Source organism: Cetorhinus maximus, chromosome 7 (assembly GCF_964194155.1).
Source record: "Cetorhinus maximus chromosome 7, sCetMax3.hap1.1, whole genome shotgun sequence".
NCBI lineage: Eukaryota > Metazoa > Chordata > Chondrichthyes > Lamniformes > Cetorhinidae > Cetorhinus > Cetorhinus maximus.
This window is the reverse complement of record NC_135885.1, coordinates 17,927,992-17,947,319: the sequence shown is the minus strand read 5'-3', so window position 1 is coordinate 17,947,319 and position 19,328 is coordinate 17,927,992. Positions and strand designations below refer to the sequence as shown.

Here is a 19,328-nt window from a genome sequence, read left to right as displayed (position 1 = left end):
GTGGTGTTTTTGTGACTGGATGCCTGTGTCCAGTGGGGTTCCACAGGGATCGGTGCTGAGTCCCTAGCTGTATGTGGTATATATAAATGATTTAGACTTGAATGTAGGAGAGTTCATCAGTAAGTTCGCAGATGACATGAAAATTGATGGGGTGGTAAATAGTCAGGAGGATAGCCTTAGATTACAGGAGGATATAGACGGGCTGGTCAGATGGGCTGATCAGTGGCAAATGGAATTTAATCTGAATAAGTGTGAGGTGATGCACTGGGGCAGGAAAACAAGGCATGGGAATCCACGATGAATGGTAGAACCCTGGGAAGTAATGAGGATCAGTGGAACCTTGGTGTGCATGTCCACCGGTCCCTTAAGGTAGATAAGGTGGTTTAGAAGGCATATGGGATACTTGTCTTTATTAGCCAAGGCACAGAATATAAGAGCAGGGAGGTTATGCTGGAACTGTATAAAATGCTGGTTAGGCCACAGCTAGAGTATTGCGTGCAGTTCAGGAATCCGCATTATAGGAAGGATGTGACTGCACTAGAGAGAGTGCAAAGGAGATTTACAGGATGTTGCCTGGGCTGGAGAGTTTTAGTTATGAGGAGAGATTGGATAGACTGGGGTTATTTTCCATGGAGCAGAGGAGATTGAGGGGGGACATGATTGTGGTGTATAAAATTATGAGGGGCATAGATAGGGTAGACAGGAAGGAACTTTTCCCCTTGGTGGAGGGATCAATAACCAGGGGGCATAGATTTAAGGAAAGAAGCAGGTGGTTTAGAGGGGATGTGAGGAAGAATTTTTTCACCCAGAGGGTGATGGGAATCTGGGACTCACTGCCTGAAAGAGTGGTAGAGGCAGAAACCTCAATACATTTTAGTAGTATTTGGATGTACACTTGCGACGCCATGGCATACAAGGCTATGGGCCTAGTGCCGGAAAATGGGATTAAAATAGTTAGGTCCTTGTTTGACCTGTGCAGACTCGATGGGCTGAAGGGCCTTTTTCTGTGCTGTAGACCTCTATGACTCTATGAATGGGGAAGCAGAATCTGTGAGGAGCTGTTCCTCTAATCTCAGATTCTGTCTCTCTAAATAGTTGACACACTTTTCCCTCCCTTTGGAATTGCTTATTTTTTAAAATTCTTTTCGAGTTGTGTGTGTTGTATCTGTTGAGGAGGGAAGGGGGGGGTGGAGGTGGGTCTTTATTAAATACTCATAAGTAAACAGTTCCCTCCCCACCCCCCCTCCCCACAACTCTCCCAGTTACAGCAAGCTTATTTAAATAGAGGGAGCATGAGAGGGGCTGGGGGCAGGTGAGGGGGGCCGGAGGCGCACGAGCAAGCACGAAAGAACACGCGAGAGTGAGTGCGCAGCAAGGGCAGAAGAGACACAGAGGAAGGAAACGAGGTTTCAGGGGATGAGGCCTCTCAGGGCAAGAGAGTGTGTCATGCAGAAAGTAACATTGCTCACTTTCACACTTCTGGTGGATCTGGTGTCGAGGAAGAAAAAATACAGTTTCAAAAAAATGTTTTGATGGGTAGAACAAGTTGAGAATCCATTTCAGCCAGAAGAACCTGACCTTCAAGGCCCTGAATTTGCTTTACTATCAGATATTGGAGGACAATGACAGGGCAAGTGGTGGGGGCAAGAAAAGCCCCCACCAAAAGAAAAAAGAAATTCAGGAAAACTGTTCAATTTTTGTTGGATTCTGGCAGCCTGGCCAGCACCAAGTCTCTTGTTTCTTTCATATCCTTTAATGAAGGCAGAGAGAGAGTTTGCAAATTCCTGCTTCAAGAACAGTTTGGCTTCTAACTTAAATTTTTAGATCAGCTTTACCTTCAAAGAGCCCGGGAAAACCAAAAACTCGCCCCGACAATCAAAAAGTGGCTCTCAAGAAAATCTCAGAGCCCTCAAAAAATACAACTGACCTCTGCTGACAGCTATTTTTTTTTCTCTTTTAGTCTGGGAAGAAGAAAAAAGTGCCAACTGAACCAAGAGACTACCAGAAGTCCTTCACAATTGTGAAACAGTTCTAACACAAGGAAACCTAATTTTGCATTGTCTAAGTGTACTGGCACGAACCCCGTTGCATCTGAAATCCTGGACTTCATTACTGGAAGAAACTTATCAAAACAAACAGGTTAAAAATGTGACTTCTTATTTGCCCTACCTCAACAAGTGCAAACTTCTCTTCACTTGTGTAATTGTATCTTGTTGCTCTCTCATACTCCTCTGCATTATCTGGACAGTCTTTATTGGAGTACTTGTCAGTGGGATGTACAAGTTTCCAAGAGTACTGTAAAATTATGAAACAGAGAGAAAGAATGGACTGAAAGCTAATTATTTAACTTTAGGCAAAAGTAAAATGCTGTTGTTGCTGGAAATCTGAAATGAAAACAGAAAGTGCTGAAAATACTCAGCAGGTCAGGCAGCATCTGTGGAAAGAGTAACAGAGTTAATGTTTCAAGTCAATGATTTTTCTTTTTTGAAATAATGCCAAAGGATCTCCTTGCCATTGCTTTTGGCCAGTTTTTTACTATGGGAATGGTAAGAAGTGATCTATTATTTGTTATTTTCATGCTCTTGACTGAAAAAGGCCATACAATTTCAGGTCTTTAACTTATCAGTCTGACAAAGTCATTTAGATGTCATAGGTGACAATAGCAGAATTTGTCGAATGCAAAGTTGCAATCTGATGCAAACCACTCATCAAAAACAATTTCATGAGAAGATTTCTGGTAGCAAATAGGAAGGACTCTTGAACGCATTGTAAAGTTTACCCTCACTCAGCCCAGCTGTCTAGATGCAATATGTAAAGAGGGAAAGTGAGAAAATGTTCCAACAAAGACTAATTCACTTTCTTTTATTTCTTCACTTTTTTTGGAACACTTTCCAATATCCAAAGAATCAGAAGTGTGAAGGAATTTATTTAACAAATAGTCATTTGGTAGTACAATTGAGTATTGCTGAAAAAAAGACATGCTGTTGAAGCTTTTTGCCTTTGATAGACACAAGAATGCCAAATTTCAAAGGGAGCATCAACTTATACTGCATGAGAAAAGGGTACTGCTTGGTTGACAAGTCAGCTCTGATTGGTCACAGCGTTGCCGTGAAGAATGCACTAGGAAATTACTGTCCCCATGATTTTGCTTAATTCAAAAAAGGCACAATGCCTGTACATGTTCCTTTTGCCTGCAGAGGGCAGATCTCTGCGTATGTGGCTTCGAGCCTGCGTAAGAGAGTCACATTGCAAGCCCAACCGATAACCTTAAATTGGTCGTTAGTGTAATTCTTAGCACACTGGGAAGTCAAAAGGTTTGGGGAGGACCAGGATGGTGGAGAGTGTCAAGATGCTCTTCACCCACAAAAGTCCTATATGGTTAGCTGCTCTCCCCAATTTGGAGAAGGGGAAGAAAAGGAATCCTAAACACAGCTTGCTCTGCCTGCACCTTCCAGGTTACTACTCCTGACTGGTCTTCCATTCACTGAGGTCGAAATGTAAAGAACAAGACCACTAGTCATTGTATGAAACTTGTTTCATGGAATGTTAGAACATTTCTTGACAACAATATGAGATCAGAGCATAGAACAGCCCCCATAGCCAGAAATGCTGGGCAGGCACAACATCAATAGAGATGCCCTAAACAAAACAAGGCTGAGAAGTCTCAACTTAAGACTCAGGCTCAAGACATTCACAGCACAGAAAGGAGGCCATTCAGCCCGTCGTATCCACGCCGGTCAACAAAGATCTGACTACACTAATCCCATTTTCAAGTGCTTGGCCCATAGCTCTGGAGGTTATGGCAATGCAAGTGCATATCTAAATACTTCTTAAATGTTACGAGAGTTTCTGACTCAACCAGCCTTTCAGGCAGAGAGTTCCCAACTCCCACCACCCTCTGGGTGAAAAGATTTCACCTCAACTCCCCTCTTAGCCTTCTACCTCTTACCTTAAATCTATGTCCTCCAGTTATTGGCCCCTCTACTAATGGAAAAAGTGCCTTCTTATCCACCCTATCTATACTCCTCAATCTTATACAACTCTATCAGGTCCCCTCTCAACCTTCGTTGCTCCAAGGAAAACAACCCCAGCCTATCCAATCTTTCCTCATAGCTCAGACCCTCCAGCCCAGGCAGCACCCTGGTAAATCTCTGCACCCTCTCCAGTGCAATCACGTTCTTCCTATTATGTGTTGACCAGAACTGCACACAGTACTCCAATTGTGGACTAACCAGCATTTTATACAGTTTCATCATAACCTCCCTGCTCATGTATTCTATGCCTCGGCTAATAAAGGCAACAACATGATAGCTAAATTTGCAGATGACACAAAGATAGGTAGGAAAGTATGTTGTGAAGAGGACATGAAGAAGTTGCAGATGGATATAGATAGGTTGAGTGAGTGGGCAAAGATCTGGCAAATGGGAGTTTAATGTGGGAAAATGTGCAGTTCTTCACTTTGGCAGGAACAACAAAAAAGCAGAGTACGGCTTAAATGGAGATTGGCTGCGTAATTCTGAGGTGCGGGGGGATCTATGTGTTCTAGCACGAGTCACAAAAAGTTAGTATGCAGGTACAGAAAGTAATTAAGAAAGCTAATGGAATGCTACCCTTTATTACGAGAGGAATTGAACATAAAAGTAAGGATGTTATGCTTCAGTTATACAGGGCATTGGTGAGACCACACCGCAAATAACGTGTGCAGTTTTGGTCTCCTTATTTAAGGAAGGATGTAAATGCATTGGAGGCAGTTCAAAGGAGGTATACTAGATTGATACCTGGAATGAGTGGGTTGTCTTATGAGGAAAGGTTAGACAGACTGGGCTTGATTCCACTGGAGTTTAGAAGAGAGGGGGGTGATTTGATTGAAGTATACAAGATCCTGAATGGCCTTGACAAGGTGGACATCAAAGGATGTTTCCTCATGTGGATGAGTCCAGGGTTAAGGGGCACTGTTTTCAAGGGCAGAGATGAGGAGAAATTTTCTCTCTGAGGGTTGTGTGACTTTGGAATTCTCTGTCTCAGGTGGTGGTGGAGACAGAGTCACTCAATATTTTTAAGGCAGAGGTAGATAGATTCTTGGTAGGCAAGGGGATCAAGGGTTATTGGGGTTAGATGGGAATGTGGAAATCGAAACACAAGATGATCAGCCGTGATCTTATTGAATGGCGCAGCGGGCTCGAGGGGCCGAATGGTCTACTCCTGTTCCTATTTCTTATGTTCTTTTGTCCTCTGGCACCTCACCTGTGGCCACAGAGGATTTGAAAATTACTGCCAGGGCTCCTGATATCTCTTCCCTTGCTTCCCTCAACAGCCTAGGATACATCTCATCTGGGCTATGGATTTATCCACTTTTAAGGCCCCTAAACCCGCTAGTACATCCTCCCTTTCTGTTAATTTCCTCTAATATTTCACAGTCCTCCACTGATGTAAATACCTGCGTCGTCATTTTCCATTGTGAAGACGACGCAATGTATTCATTGACGACTGTACCCACGTCTTCAGGGTCCACATACACATTACCTCTCTGGTCCCTAATTGGCCCTACTCTTTGCCTAGTTATTCTCTTGCTCTTTGTATATTTAAAAAACCCCTTTGGGTTCTCCTTTATTCTACCCACCAATGTTTTCTCATGCATTCTCTTAGCTTTCCAACTTTAGGAGGTTGGTGCAGGTTGCACATTCACTGAATTGGTAAGTCCGAGGGCCAGCTTTGACAGTTGTCTTTGCCATTCAATTTGAACTAGTACACAGACTTGACTTACTTCCTACAGAGACCAGCGATCACCTCATGGTTCTTCCGTTTTACAACTAGCCAGTAGCCAGCATGCAACACTCAATAGCGCCTGTGCTCCAACAATGACACATACAGATGAAGTCAAAGAAGTATTCTATTTCGACTTCAGCAAGATACTCAAAGGACCACTCCACCAGGATAAATTCATTATTCTTGGTGACTGCAATGCCCAAGTGGGCACAGACTGTAATACATGGAGAGGTGTACTAGGACACCACAGTATTGGTAGAGCAAACTCCAGTGGCCAGCTCATCCTCTCTAAGTGCAGCGAGTTTGACCTAACCATCTGGAACTGTAATGAGGTTGAGTCTCCAATTATTAGGAGTGGTTAAGTATCTTAAGTGTAGTTTTAAGTATGATTGAATGTACTGTATGCTTAATTAATCTATTGATGCTTCATTCTTAATATTTCAAAAACGTTATTGACTTTGAGGGTTAAGCAGAGGAACTTAAACAGGTTGATCATCCAAAAGTAATCATCTTGTGGAGAAGAGCATAACCAGAGCTCATTAATTTAAGGTTGTCACCAAGAGAAACTTCTTTACCCAAAGACTCGTGAGAATGCGGAACTCACTACCCACAGGAAATGGTTGAAGTGAATAGTATAGGTGCATTTAAGGGAAACTAGACAAGCATATTAGGGAGAAAGGGATAGAGGGTTACAATGATAAATGTAGATGTAAAAGATTGGAGGAGGCTCAAGTGCAGCATAAAGACTGGCATGGACTGAAAGGCCTGTTTCTGTGCTGCATATCTTACACGTGTAATCCCCCTCTTCAAGATGGTATCACCATATTTAAAAGGTTTCTTCAAAATCTGCACTGTCACACTGAAAAGAAAAGTTTCTGTTCCAACCAAGAGACTCTTAGAAACATGACAAAATGAATTAAAGGGAATGGAATTCCTAAAACATATTTAGAGCTCTTTCCTCACGCCACATATTAGTAGGTCTATTGGGGCAAAGGTATGGCTAGATCTGGTTATGAATAGTAAAACCGATCAGGGAGAGGAGTTGATTGTGACTGGGTACTTTGGGAACAAGAACCACAACCTAATAATGTTTAAGATCAAACTAAGATCAAATTGTACAAAACTTGAACGCAGTCTGGATAGAGCAGATTTTAAAAAGATCAGGATCAAGCTAACAGAGGTGAGTTGGAAGGATAAATTAGCACAAACTATAAAGCAACAGTGTTCTTATTAAAAAAAAAATTGCTGTTCCACTTTAAGCAGTAATTTCCTCTCATTTAGGTCTCTTACCACTTCCATAACATGGGCACTCCACTGGGACAGCAGTTGCATTCCCTGTAAAGCCAGTTCTGACAGCTTCTGGTATTCAGCATCAGTTTTTTGAGCTTCTTGTCGGCCTGACCCTGTTACTACCTGCAATAGTTAAATTAAAAGAAAGAAAGAGGAATATTTGAGAGAGAACTGAACTCCCAACCTAACAGCATAAACCATTGAACGGTGCTTAAGATCAAATGCAGCATTGCATTCAGACATATTCCCAATTCAACTGAACAATCATTCTCTTATAAAATGCAATTAGTTATCAAAAATATTTTCAAAATGAAATCCTTAAGGTTTTCCAATAGGGGGGCTTCTTGTTTGTTTTTGCTAAAGCCTTTTTGTGTAATAGACATAGTGGGTGGAATTTAATGTCCAGCCTCCCAGAAGCAAATTAGGAGGCTGGTAGATATTTGGTTGCCGTGCTGGGACCCCACTGCCTTGCTGCCTTCGCCTGATTAAGTCTGGGTCAGGAAGACTCATGGACAGCCTTCCTGCCCAGATGCCAATTGAGGCCCTAAAACAGGAAATTAATACCCACCCCAGAGCTTCATCCCGCCACTGCTAGTAATCAAGCAGTGGCAGGCAGGAAAGTAACCATGCAAAAAGCCTGTGCAGGCACCAGGGAGGTCTGATCAAGGGGCCTAGCATCTGGGAGGATGGCCGGGGCGGGGGGAACAAACACAGTCACAGCTGTCCTTGCCCCCAACACCCACCTTCCCGCCAGCCCCCACCCCACCCTCACTCATGGCCTGGGGTCCCTCGTTGATCCCAGGCCTCTGGTGAGTGCATTACTGGCAGCTACCACCCAATGGGGCTAAGCAATGGAGAGCTGCTAGCCTCTGATTAGCTGGCAGCTCTCGAGGGGGCAGGATTTCCAACCCCACAGCCTTTAATCCTCTGCAAGGCCCAACACTGGTCACTTAAGTGCCTGAACGGCACTTAATTCGGTGTGCTTTCCCCAACAGGGGCGAGATAAGGGCTCCCTTCCATTGGTTCTCGAGTCAGTGCGTGAGATTCCCCCAGCGCAAACATTAAATTCTGCCCAATAACAAAGATGATGTTATTAAGTTGCATCTCTCAATGTTTTTTCACATCCTGAATTATGTCATAATGTAGCATTACTAAACAAGGTTTACTTCTCCTCCTCCCCCAAAGCTGCCTTCTTCAGTATTGATGGGCATTATGCTGGTATTATTTCCACAATTTATATCCAACATGCAATACAATAATATTGGTGGTGTCAACTTGCCCTTTGCATATTAAGCAATGAACTTCAATTTGTGGAAAAGGTAATTATATCGCTAGCTAAATGATTTATAGCTACAATAAAGAAGCTGCCCCAATTTTCTTCTACTTATGGAGGTTCTAGATAACAAAAGGCTCGAAAGAGAAAAGATCCAATGTAACGGATATGTATTTGACTGAGGACACGAGGAGAGACTTGATTATTATTTGTAAAGTGGTGGCAGGCATTGAGAACATGACTGAATGCAGGGGAGGCCCGACTGGATTAGAAACTGTGCTGTACCAACACTCATAGAAGGTAATAAACTAAAGACTTAATTACATTGGTTGCTCTGGGATTATCTGTATGAAAAACCTTGCGAGCAGCAGCCATTATTGCTTCAGAAAGCAAGAGGGTAGTGAAGTTGATGTAGTCTATATGAATTTCAGCAAAGCCTTTGACAAGGTCCCACTTGGGAGACTTATAAAGAAGGCAAATGCACATGGGATACAGGGTAATTTGATAAGGTGGATTCAAAATTGGCTTAGTTGTAGGAGACAGAGAGTGATGACAGAAGGATGCTTTAGTGACTGGAAACCAGCGTCCAGTGGCGTACCACAGGGATCTGTGCTCAGTCCCCTATTAGGTCATTTATATAAACGACGTAGATGACTAGGTGGGGGGTAGGATTAGTAAGTTTGCGGATGACAAAGATTAGCCGGGTGGTTAACAATGAGGTTGAGTGTCTTGGGCTATAGGAAGATTTAGATGGGATGGTCAAATGGGCAGATAAGTGGCAGATAGAATTTAACCCTGAAAAGTGTGAGGTGATACACTTTGGAAGGAGTAATATGACAAGGAAGTATTCAATGAACGGCATGACATTAGGAAGTTCTGAGGAACAAAGGGGCCTTGGCGTGTGTGTCCATAGATCCCTGAAGGCAGAGGGGCATGTTTGTGGGGAGGCGAAAAAGCTATAAGGGACACTTGCCTTTATCAATCGAGGCATAGATTACAAAAGTAGGGAGGTCATGTTGGAGTTGTATAGAACCTTGGTGAGGCCACAGCTGGAGTACTGTGTGCAGTTCTGGTCGCCACATTATAGGAAGGATGTGATTGCATTGGAGGGGGTGCAGAGGAGATTCACCAGGATGTTGCCTGGGATGAAACATTTAAGTTATGAAGAGAGGTTGGATAGACTTGGGTTGTTTTCGTTGGAGCAGGGAAGACTGAGAGGTGACCTGATCGAGATTATGAGGGGCATGGACAGGCTAAGGGCAGCTGTTCCCCTTAGTTGAAGGGTCAGTCATGAGGGGACATAAGTTCAAGGTGAGGGGCAGGAGGTTTAGGGGTGATGTGAGGAAAAACTTTTTTACCCAGAGGGTGGTGACGGTCTGGAATGCGCTGCCTGGTAGGTTGGTGGAGGCGGGTTGCCTCACATCCTTTAAAAGTACCTGGATGAGCACTTGGCACGTCATAACATTCAAGGCTATGGACCAAGTGCTGGTAAATGGGATTAGGTAGATAGGTCAGGTGTTTCTCACGTGTCGGTGCAGACTCGATGGGCCGAAGGGCCTCTTCTGCACTGTGAGATTCTGTGAACTAACCTCTAACTTTTCCTTCAGCTGGATTGTGGTAAATATTATAGCCAATTCTGTCTGGAATTTCAGAGAACTCTCGATAAAAGGTTGCTGCGTAAACTTATAGCAGTGAGAATTCAAGATGAAACATGGTACAGACAGCAAGAAAGGAAACAGCTGGCGCTTGCTGGCGGAATGGCACCAAAGTGAAGTATTTTAGTGTTGGGACGTCTGGCATTTCTACTTTATTTTTTTTTTTAAATTATTCATTCACGGGATGTGGGCTTCGCTGGCTGGGCCAGCATTTATTTCCCAGCCCTAGTTGCCCTTGAGGTGGTGGCGGTGAGCCGCCTTTTGAACCACTGCAGTCCATATGGTGTAGTACACCCACAGTGCTGTTAGGGAGGGAATTCCAGGATTTTGCAGCAACAGTGAAGGAACGACGATATATTTCCAAGTTAGGATGATGAGTGACTTGGAGGGGAACTTCCAGGTGGTGGTGTTCCCATTTAACTGCTGTCCTTGACCTTCTAGGTGGTAGTGGTTGTGAGTTTGGAAGGTACTGTCTTAGGAGCCTTGGTGAATTTGTGCAGTGCATCTTGTAGATGGTACACACTGCTGCTACTGTACGTTGGTGGAGGAGGGAGTGAATGTTTGTGGATGTGGTGCCAATCAAGCGGATTGCTTTGTCCTGGACGGTGTCAAGCTTCATGAGTGTTGTGGGAGCTGCACTCATCCAGGCAAGTGGGGAGTATTCCATCACACTCCTGACTTGTGCCTTGTAGATGCTGGACAGGCTTTGAGGAGTCAGGTGGCGAGTTAGTCTTCACACGATTCCTAGACTCTGACCTGCTCTTGTAGCCACAGTATTTATATGGCTCGTCCAGTTCAGTTTCTGGTCAATGGTAACCCCCAGGATGTTGATAGTTGGGGATTCAGTGATGGTAATGCCATTGAACATCAAGGGGCGACGGTTGGATTCTCTCTTGGAGATGGTCATTGCCTGACACTTGCGTGGCGCAAATGTTACTTGCCACTTGTCAGCCCAAACCTAGATATTGTCCAGGTCTTGCTGCATTTGGACATGGGCTGCTTCAGTGTCTGAGGAGTTGCGAATGGTGCTGAACATCGTGCAATCATCAGCGAACATCCCCACTTCTGACCTTATGATGGAAGGAAGGTTATTGATGAAGGAGCTGAAGGTAGTTGGGGCTCGGACACTACCCTGAGGAACTCCTGCAGTGATGTCCTGGAGCTGAGATGACTGACCTCCAACAACCACAACCATCTTCCTTTGTGCTAGGTATGACTCCAACCAGCGGAGAGTTTTCCCCGATTCCCATTGACTCCAGTTTTGCTAAGGCTCCTTGATGCCACACTTGGTCAAATGCTGCCTTGATGTCAAGGGCAGTCACTCTCACCTCACGAGTTCAGCTCTTTTGTCCATGTTTGAACCAAGGCTGTAATGAGGTCAGGAGCTGATTGGCCCTGGTGGAACCCAAACTGGGAATCAGTGAGCAGGTTATTGCTAAGCAAGTGCCACTTGATAGCACTGTTGATGACCCCTTCCATTACTTTACTGATGATCGAGAGTAGACTGATGGGGCGGTAATTGCCGGGTTGGATTTGTCCTGCTTTTTGTGTACAGGACATACCTGGGCAATTTTCCACATAGCCGGGTTGGTGCCAATGTTGTAGCCGTTCTGGAACAGCTTAGCTAGGGGCACAGCAAGTTCTGGAGCACAAGTCTTCAGTACTATTGCCGGAATATTGTCAGGGTCCATAGCCTTTGCAGTATCCAGTGCCTTTAGTCATTTCTTGATACCACGTGGAGTGAATCGAATTGGCTGAAGACCGGCATCTGTGATGCTGGGGACCTCCGAATGAGGCCAAGATGGATAATCCACTCGGCACTTCTGGCTGAAGATTGTTGCAAATGCTTCAGCTTTGTCTTTTGCACAGCTGTGCTGGGCTCCTCCATCATTGAGGATGGGGATATTTGTGGAGCCTCCTCCTCCAGTGAGTTGTTTAATTGTCCACCACCATTCACGATTGGATATGGCAGGACTGCAGAACTTAGATCTGATCCATTCTTGTGGGATCGCTTAGCTCTGTCTATCACTTGCTGCTTATGCTGTTTGGCATGCAAGTAGTCCTGTTTTATAGCTTCACCAGGTTGACGCCTCATTTTTAATTATGCCTGGTGCTGCTCCTGGCATGCCCTCCTGCACTCTTCATTGAGCCAGGGTTGACCTCCTGGCTTGATGGTAATGGTAGAGTGGGGGATATGCCAGGCCATGTGGCTACAGATTGTGTTCAAGTACAATTCTGCTGCTGCTGATGGCCCACAGCGGCTCATGGCTGCCCAGTCTTGAGTTGCTAGATCTGTTCGAAATCTATCCCATTTAGCACAGTGGTAGTGCCACGCAACACAATGGAGGGTATCCTCAATGTGAAGATGGGACTTCATCTCCACAATGATTGTGCGGTGGTCACTCCTACTGATACTGTCATGGACAGATGCATCTGCGGCATGCAGGTTGGTGAGGGTGAGGTCAAGTTTGTTTTTCCCTCTTGTTGGTTCCCTCACCACCTGCCTCAGACCCAGTCTCGCAGCTGTCATTTAGGACTTGGCCAGTTCGGTCAGTAGTGGTGCTACCGAGCCATTCACGGTGATGGACATTGAAGTTTCCCACCCAGAGTACATTCTGTGCTCTTGCCACCCTTAGTGCTTCTTCCAAGTGATGTTCAACATGGAGGAGCATTGATTCATCAGCTGAGGGAGGGCGGAAGGTGGGAATCATCAGGAGTTTTCCTTGCCCATGTTTTGACCTGATGCCATGAGACTTCATGGGGTCCGGAGTCGATGTTGAGGACTACCAGGGCAACTCCCCACCGACTGCCGCCACCTTTGCTGGGTCTGTCCTGCTGGCGGGACAGGACATATCCAGGGATGGTGATGGAGGAGTATGGGTCATTATCTGTAAGGTATGATTCCATGAGGATGACTATGTCAGGATGTTGCTGTTGACTAGTCTGTGAGGCAGCTCTCCCAATTTTGGCACTAGCCCCCAGGTGTTAGTAAAGAGGACTTTGCAGGGTCGACAGGGCTGCAATTGCCGTTGTCATTTCCGGTGCCTCGGTCAATGCCGGGTGGTCCGTCCAGTTTCATTCTTTTTTTGTGTCTTTGTTTGTTTGTTACAACTGAGTGCCTTGCTAGGCCATTTCAGGGGGCATTTAAGAGTCAACACCACACTGCTGTGGGTCTGGAGTCACATGTAGGCCAGACCAGGTAAGGACAACAGTAAGGGCATTAGTGAACCAGATGGGTTTTTACAACAATCGGCAATGGCTTTGTGGTTATCATTGGGCTTTTAATTCCAGATTTTTTATTGAATTCAAATTCCACCGTCTGCCATGGTGGGATTCAAACCCGGGTCCCCAGAGCATTAGCCTGGGTCTTTGGATTACTAGTCCAGTGACAATACCACTGCGCCAGCACCTCCCCGCCATATCAACGGACTTGGACTCAAAAACCCAAAACAAAAGCTACAGATGATTCTAATCCCAAGCTGAGGGGATGAAGGAAAGCAAAAGGAAACCGCAAATATTGGCACACTCCCAAAGGTCACAATCCTGGCTACTGGAAAATGTTTTTACTTAATATACACAGCAACAGAAGGAATATACCAATAAGTTAAAACATGCAGAAAAATAAAGCACATGGAATCCTTGAGGCTGTTCTTGCTGCACACATTATGCCTAAACCAGGCAAAAATCTGTTGACTTCACAGACATCCAACGATCCTCTGAGATCGCAACTTGAAATTAAGCCCTTGACTTTCTCCTTCCTTTAATTCAAATGTTTTATTTCTGCCAAGAATCAGAATGCAGCTTTCCATTACTTTACCTGCTTTGAATTATGATCACGATCAACCATCAACATGAAACCCAGGCTACCAGTAGAGGCATCTTACCTCTCTCTCCCTCCATCATCTTAAGGACATAACGGTTCATAACAAATATGTTCATGCTATGCACAAATGTTGTGCTTGTAATAAATGTGACTTCATGTTCTGCTTTGTTTCCCAAGAGTACATGACATATGCTTTCTTTCCCCCAAAAACAATGGTTTTCCAGGGAAAACATAGTTACACCAAAATAAAGCATTCTTGAACTTGGGGATTAAATTTCACATACCTCATTGTTGCTATAGCGGGCCAGCTCCGAGATGAAGCGCATGTGGTCTTCTCGAATCTGAATCATTTGTTCAACAATGTTGTACTGGGGACTGCTACTAGAAGATGTGGAGGCCCACCTTAAGCAAGAACACAGACACAATTGAGGGAAAACTAAAACCACAAAATTGCAAGCAAAAGTTGATTAAGCCCGAGATTAATTTGTAATCTTGAATGAATGGTCCTGCTTCCAATGTAACATATTTGAAAGCAGCTCCTTAATTTACTTCTCAAATATGTTCAGTCTCCCTTATTTTTAACTTTAAAGTTACAAAATTCATTGAATATTGGAAAGGTTTTCTTCTTGTTAAAATCACAAGTACCTCCTGAACGTGCAATGCAGTGTTTTAAGAAACCTATGCAAAAAATTATTTTACATATTCAGCAATATTAATGCGAGATTTTTTTTACATTATGGAGATTTATGTTTTTATACAATGCTTTGTGTGTGTTCCACTTTGAAATTAGAAATAACAGAAATGATTTGATTTAATACAAATATTCAAATGAAAATCCAACAGCAAGAATAATTTCACAGTTATGGAAGCCAATGCATCAAGCCCAATGCTTCCATAAGCTATGTACAATCAAAGCTGCCCACGCAATTCGATTTATAGAGGGAAATTTCTGCTTAAATGCTGCCCCATTCTTGAAAGGCACACAAGCCAAAATGAGGGGTATCCATTGATTCTCACATCTCAACTACTCAATCCAGGATGCTTGCCATCCACAGAAAACATTCATCCCTCTGCACATAATATAATGCATTGTTAAACATCTGCCTGCCTCCATGTTATGGAAAAGTAAGGTTGATGAGATTTGTTAACTCTTTCCTTTACACTCATTGAATTGGAGATTAGCACTAGGGAATGGAAAACACCTGGGTGTTCCAAGAACTCCTAGGTTGCACTCAGATTCAAGGTGAAACTTCTCTGTTATAATACATCTCGGCGTGAAACTCATAAGAGTGCCACATTCTTAGGCAAAGCAACATTTTTTTCCCCAATTACCACCCTAGTCATCTTTTTGAGCGAGACTGCTAGTTGGTGTTGAATATGGGATAGTCTTGTGCTGCAGGCCCCAAATTCATTAGCAACTGGATTTAAATTGCTTAAACACGTCCCAAAGGAATTGGCTAAAAATCACTCAAACAAGCTTCCCAATTTCAGTGGGTAATGTCAGAAAGATAATTTTCATAATGTTACTGGAATTTATTATAGAGTAATTGAATTAAAGACAGCTGGTCTGAAGGCTTTGATGTAACAGAAGACGAGCTAGGTTTGAAATGTTAAGTAGGTAAACACAGGTGTAAAGAGAATATTTACATTTTTAAATAAACCAGACTGGCTTGAATTCAAAAGTGGGGCGGGGGGGGTATGTGTGAAATGTTTCACCTAGCCAGGAGAAATTGAAATACAGCGTGTTTATTTTCCCAAAGATTGCTTGTACAATTAGTACTATGATAGATTTTATTATTAGAGAGGTAAAAGTCCAAAGACATAGTGAAACAGTGGGAATTTTGCATTCAAAGGGGAAAATATGTATAAAGGAGCAAAGGCTGTGTGTAAGGGCATATGAGTAAGGAATCTAACACAAGTGTGAAAAACCTGCAGCATCTAATCCCAAAACTGCTGTCTACAAGGAACTGAAACTGAGAAAAACTCATTTTGAATTCGACTGTTCAGGGTAGTGTGTGTTGCTTTGCCTGGGTCTTTTAAAACCTGTGTGTCTCACTGTTGCCTTAACGGAGGTTTACATTAATTAGGGGATTTAGAAGTCATCATAGCAGTAATTTGTAGATCTGTGAATGTGCTTAAAATCATTTCTTCTATCAACAAAGGTTTAATTTAGTTTTATAAGAAACCTATAAGACTTGGTGGCCTTTTTACTGAATTCAAAGCCCACATCTTGAAATAAGTACAAATTGCAAATAGTTGTGGCAGTTGCTTTAAGTTTCCCTCTGGTATTTGGGCAGCTTGGCATTTACCATCCGCCTGCCATAACAGTAACTATACCACATCGTATGGGCATGAGTTATACAGAAAGCCCTAGCTGAGGAATGTCACTATCTTTTCCTTTGCAACAGAAACTGCTGTTTGCATTTATTTCCACAACAGCTTGCAATGAGTAAGTACTGGTATGTTTATATCTTCACAAGCCAAATGGCTCAGAATACCTACCTTGATTTGTTTTCCTCATAATGAGCACTTGTCTTGATGTATCTGGCCAACTCGATCTGCATGTCACCAAATAATGGTACCACCTGCAATTGCTGCAACATGATGGAAATAAAATATTTGAAGGAGGCCTTTATGCACACATTGTAACTAAAGCATTTCATTTCAGTTTAAAGTCAAAGTTGTTTTCACTACTGTGGTTGCTCTCAAGTGTCACAAAACGAAGAAAAAACTTTTGGGGATTACATAAATTTTCCTTGCTCTAGATCATTAGCTTCATAAAGAAATTCTAGGTCCTCTAGTCCAAAGGCCAATCGGCCATTGCTTACTTTTGAGTCTTAACAATAGCAACTGGCAATTTAGCAGTCGGAGACAACAAGACCAAACTAGGCCCTGCCATTTGCCAGGTTGGCTTGCACACAGCTACGCTTTCCAGTAGTGCGCTGCCTTAGCCAAAGGGCGCAAGGACCAATAAAAGCATCCCTTAGTGCTAACCAAGGAAACACCAAAGGATCCTGTTATACCACTTAGTCAGAGGAGGACATGATTCAGTTACGCATTGCCTTTATGAACACGGCAATTGGGGAGCATAGTGAATATTTCACAATTGACAGTTCAAGAAATGATGTAGTGTAGCACGGCAGTAAAGTGGGGGGATGGGCAGTTAGGGGTAAAGAGAACAATCCAATTAGCAGCAAGGTTATCCACTGAAGATTGCACAATAGGAGAAGGACCATGGTGCATAAAAAATTCAAGCCGACATAATTACTTATGTGAGGCAACTGGGAAAGGAAACGGGAGGCTGAATTGTTTGGAGAGTTCAATATAAAATTAGAAAAATTATCTAAATATTTTTGTTCATTCTTGGGTTGTCCACATTGCTAGCAAGGCCAGCATTTAATACCTATCCCTAATTGCTAGGCCCCATTTCAGAGGGCAACTCTGAGTCAGCCACATTGCAGTGGGTATAGCAAGCCACTTAGTTGTGTCAAGCCATGACAAAGTCTAAAAGGAATGAAACTGGATGGACCTTCTGGCATCAACTTAGGCACCGGAAATGACAATAGCGCACCCAGCCCTGTCAATTCTGCAAAGTCCTCCTTATTAACATCTGGGGCCTTGTGCCAAAATGGAGAGCGCTTCCCACAGACTAGTCAAGCAACAGCCTGTCATTGTCGTACTCACCAAATCATACCTTACAAACAATGTTTCAGACACCACCAACATGATCCCTAGGCATATCCTGTCTCACCAGCAGAATAAACCTGCTTTAAGTGGTATACATTTGGTAGGGAGTTGTCCTGGGAGTGATCAACATCTACTCTGGATCTCTTGATGTTTCATGGCATCAGGTCAACCATGGGCAAGGAAACCCATTGCTGATTACAATTTGCTGCCCCCTCTCAACTGATGAATCAGTACACCTTCATGTTGAAAACCAACTGGAAGAAGCACAGAGTATGACAAGGGCACAGAATGTACTCTGGGCTGGGCTCTTCAATGTCCACCATTAAGAGTGGCTCAATAGCGCCGCTACTGACCAAGCAGGATGAGTGTAAAGGACACAGCTGCTAGAATGGGTCTGTGGCAGCTAGTGAGGGAACCAACAGGAGGGGAAATCCTACTTGGCCTTGTGCTCACCAACTTACCGGTCGCAGATGCATCTGTCCATGACAATATTGGCAGTAGTGACCTCTGCACAGTCCTGGGAAGATGAAGGTTGAGAATACCCTCCATCGTGTCATTTGGAACTACCACCGTTCTGGGGCCAAATTTTGAACCGAAGTAGCAACTCAAAATTGGACATCCAGGAGGCACTGTGGGCCACCAGCAGCAGCACAACTGGATCCAACTACAATCTATAACCTCATAGCCTAGCATATGCCCCACTCTACCATTAACAAAGCTGGGGTCAATGAAGAGTGCAGGAGGCATGCCAGAAGCAGCATCAGGCATACGTAAAAATGAAGTGTCAATCTGGTGAAGCTACAACACAGGGCTACCTGCATGCCAGACAGCGGAAATAGCATGCAATAGTGAGCCAACAAGCAACAGATCAGATCTACGCCCCGCAGTCCTGCCACATCCAGTTGTGAATGGTGGTGGCCAACAAACAACTAACCAGAGGAGGCTACACAAATATCCCCATCCTCAATAATGGAAGAGCCCAGCACATTGGTGCAAAAGACGAGGCCAAAACATTTGCAACCATCTTCAGCCAGAAATGGTGAGTGGGTTATCACCAGCGTTACAGACGCCAGTCTTCAGCCAATTCAATTCACTCCACGTGATATCAAGAAACGGCTGATGGCACTGGGTCCTGACAACATTCTGGTAGTACTGAAGACTTGTGTTCCAGGACTAGCCACAACCCTGGCCAAGCTGTTCCAGTGCAGCTGCAATGCTGACATCTGCATGACTATGTGGAAAATTGCCCAGGTATATCCTGTCCACTAAAAGCAGGACAAATCCAATCCTGCCAATTGCTGCTCCAGTCTACTCTCGCTCAAAGTGATGGATGGTGTCGGTGACAGTGCTATCAAGTGGCTCTTACACAGCAATAGCATACTCACTGACGCTCAGTTTGGGTTCCACAAAGGCTATTCAACTCCTGACCTCATTATAGCCTTGGTCCAAACTTGGACAAAAGAGCTGAACTTCAGAGGTGAGGTGAGTGTGACTGCCCTTGACATCAGCATGTGAGCGAGTGTGGCATCAAGGAGCCCTAGAAAAACTGAAGTCAATGGGAATCATAGGCGACAAATGCCAACCGAGCCAGCAACATCCACATTGTGAAATTTTTTTTTTTTTTAAAATAATCTCGTAACATAAGCATTTTGCTACCATTCCCTTCTAATACTGTTATTCAGGAGATACAACTTTTTCTTTATTACCTTTGGTTCCAAACATTAAGTCAGCAGAAAGACTTTTTTATTTATTCATTAGCTTCACTCCACCCCCCCACCCCACCTTAAACCAGCTTATATTATACCCCTCTCCTATTTTTACTTAGTTCTGTTGA

General features: G+C 43.8%; 2 protein-coding genes across 2 annotated transcripts in view; one reads left to right on the top strand and one right to left on the bottom strand.

Moving 5' to 3' along the window:
- The window catches only part of LOC144682622 (PI-PLC X domain-containing protein 1-like), a 705,325-nt gene that overhangs the window by 95,881 nt on the left and 590,116 nt on the right, over positions 1-19,328 (top strand). The window lies entirely within an intron of this gene.
- cyfip1 (cytoplasmic FMR1 interacting protein 1) overlaps positions 1-19,328 on the bottom strand; it is a 218,662-nt gene that overhangs the window by 126,864 nt on the left and 72,470 nt on the right. Inside the window, exons 10-13 of the mRNA XM_078545117.1 lie at positions 16,310-16,401; positions 14,092-14,209; positions 7,057-7,179; positions 2,170-2,295 (exon numbers count right to left, since the gene is read on the bottom strand). Coding sequence (XP_078401243.1) covers positions 2,170-2,295; positions 7,057-7,179; positions 14,092-14,209; positions 16,310-16,401 — 459 coding nt within the window. The remainder of the gene's footprint in view (positions 1-2,169; positions 2,296-7,056; positions 7,180-14,091; positions 14,210-16,309; positions 16,402-19,328) is intronic.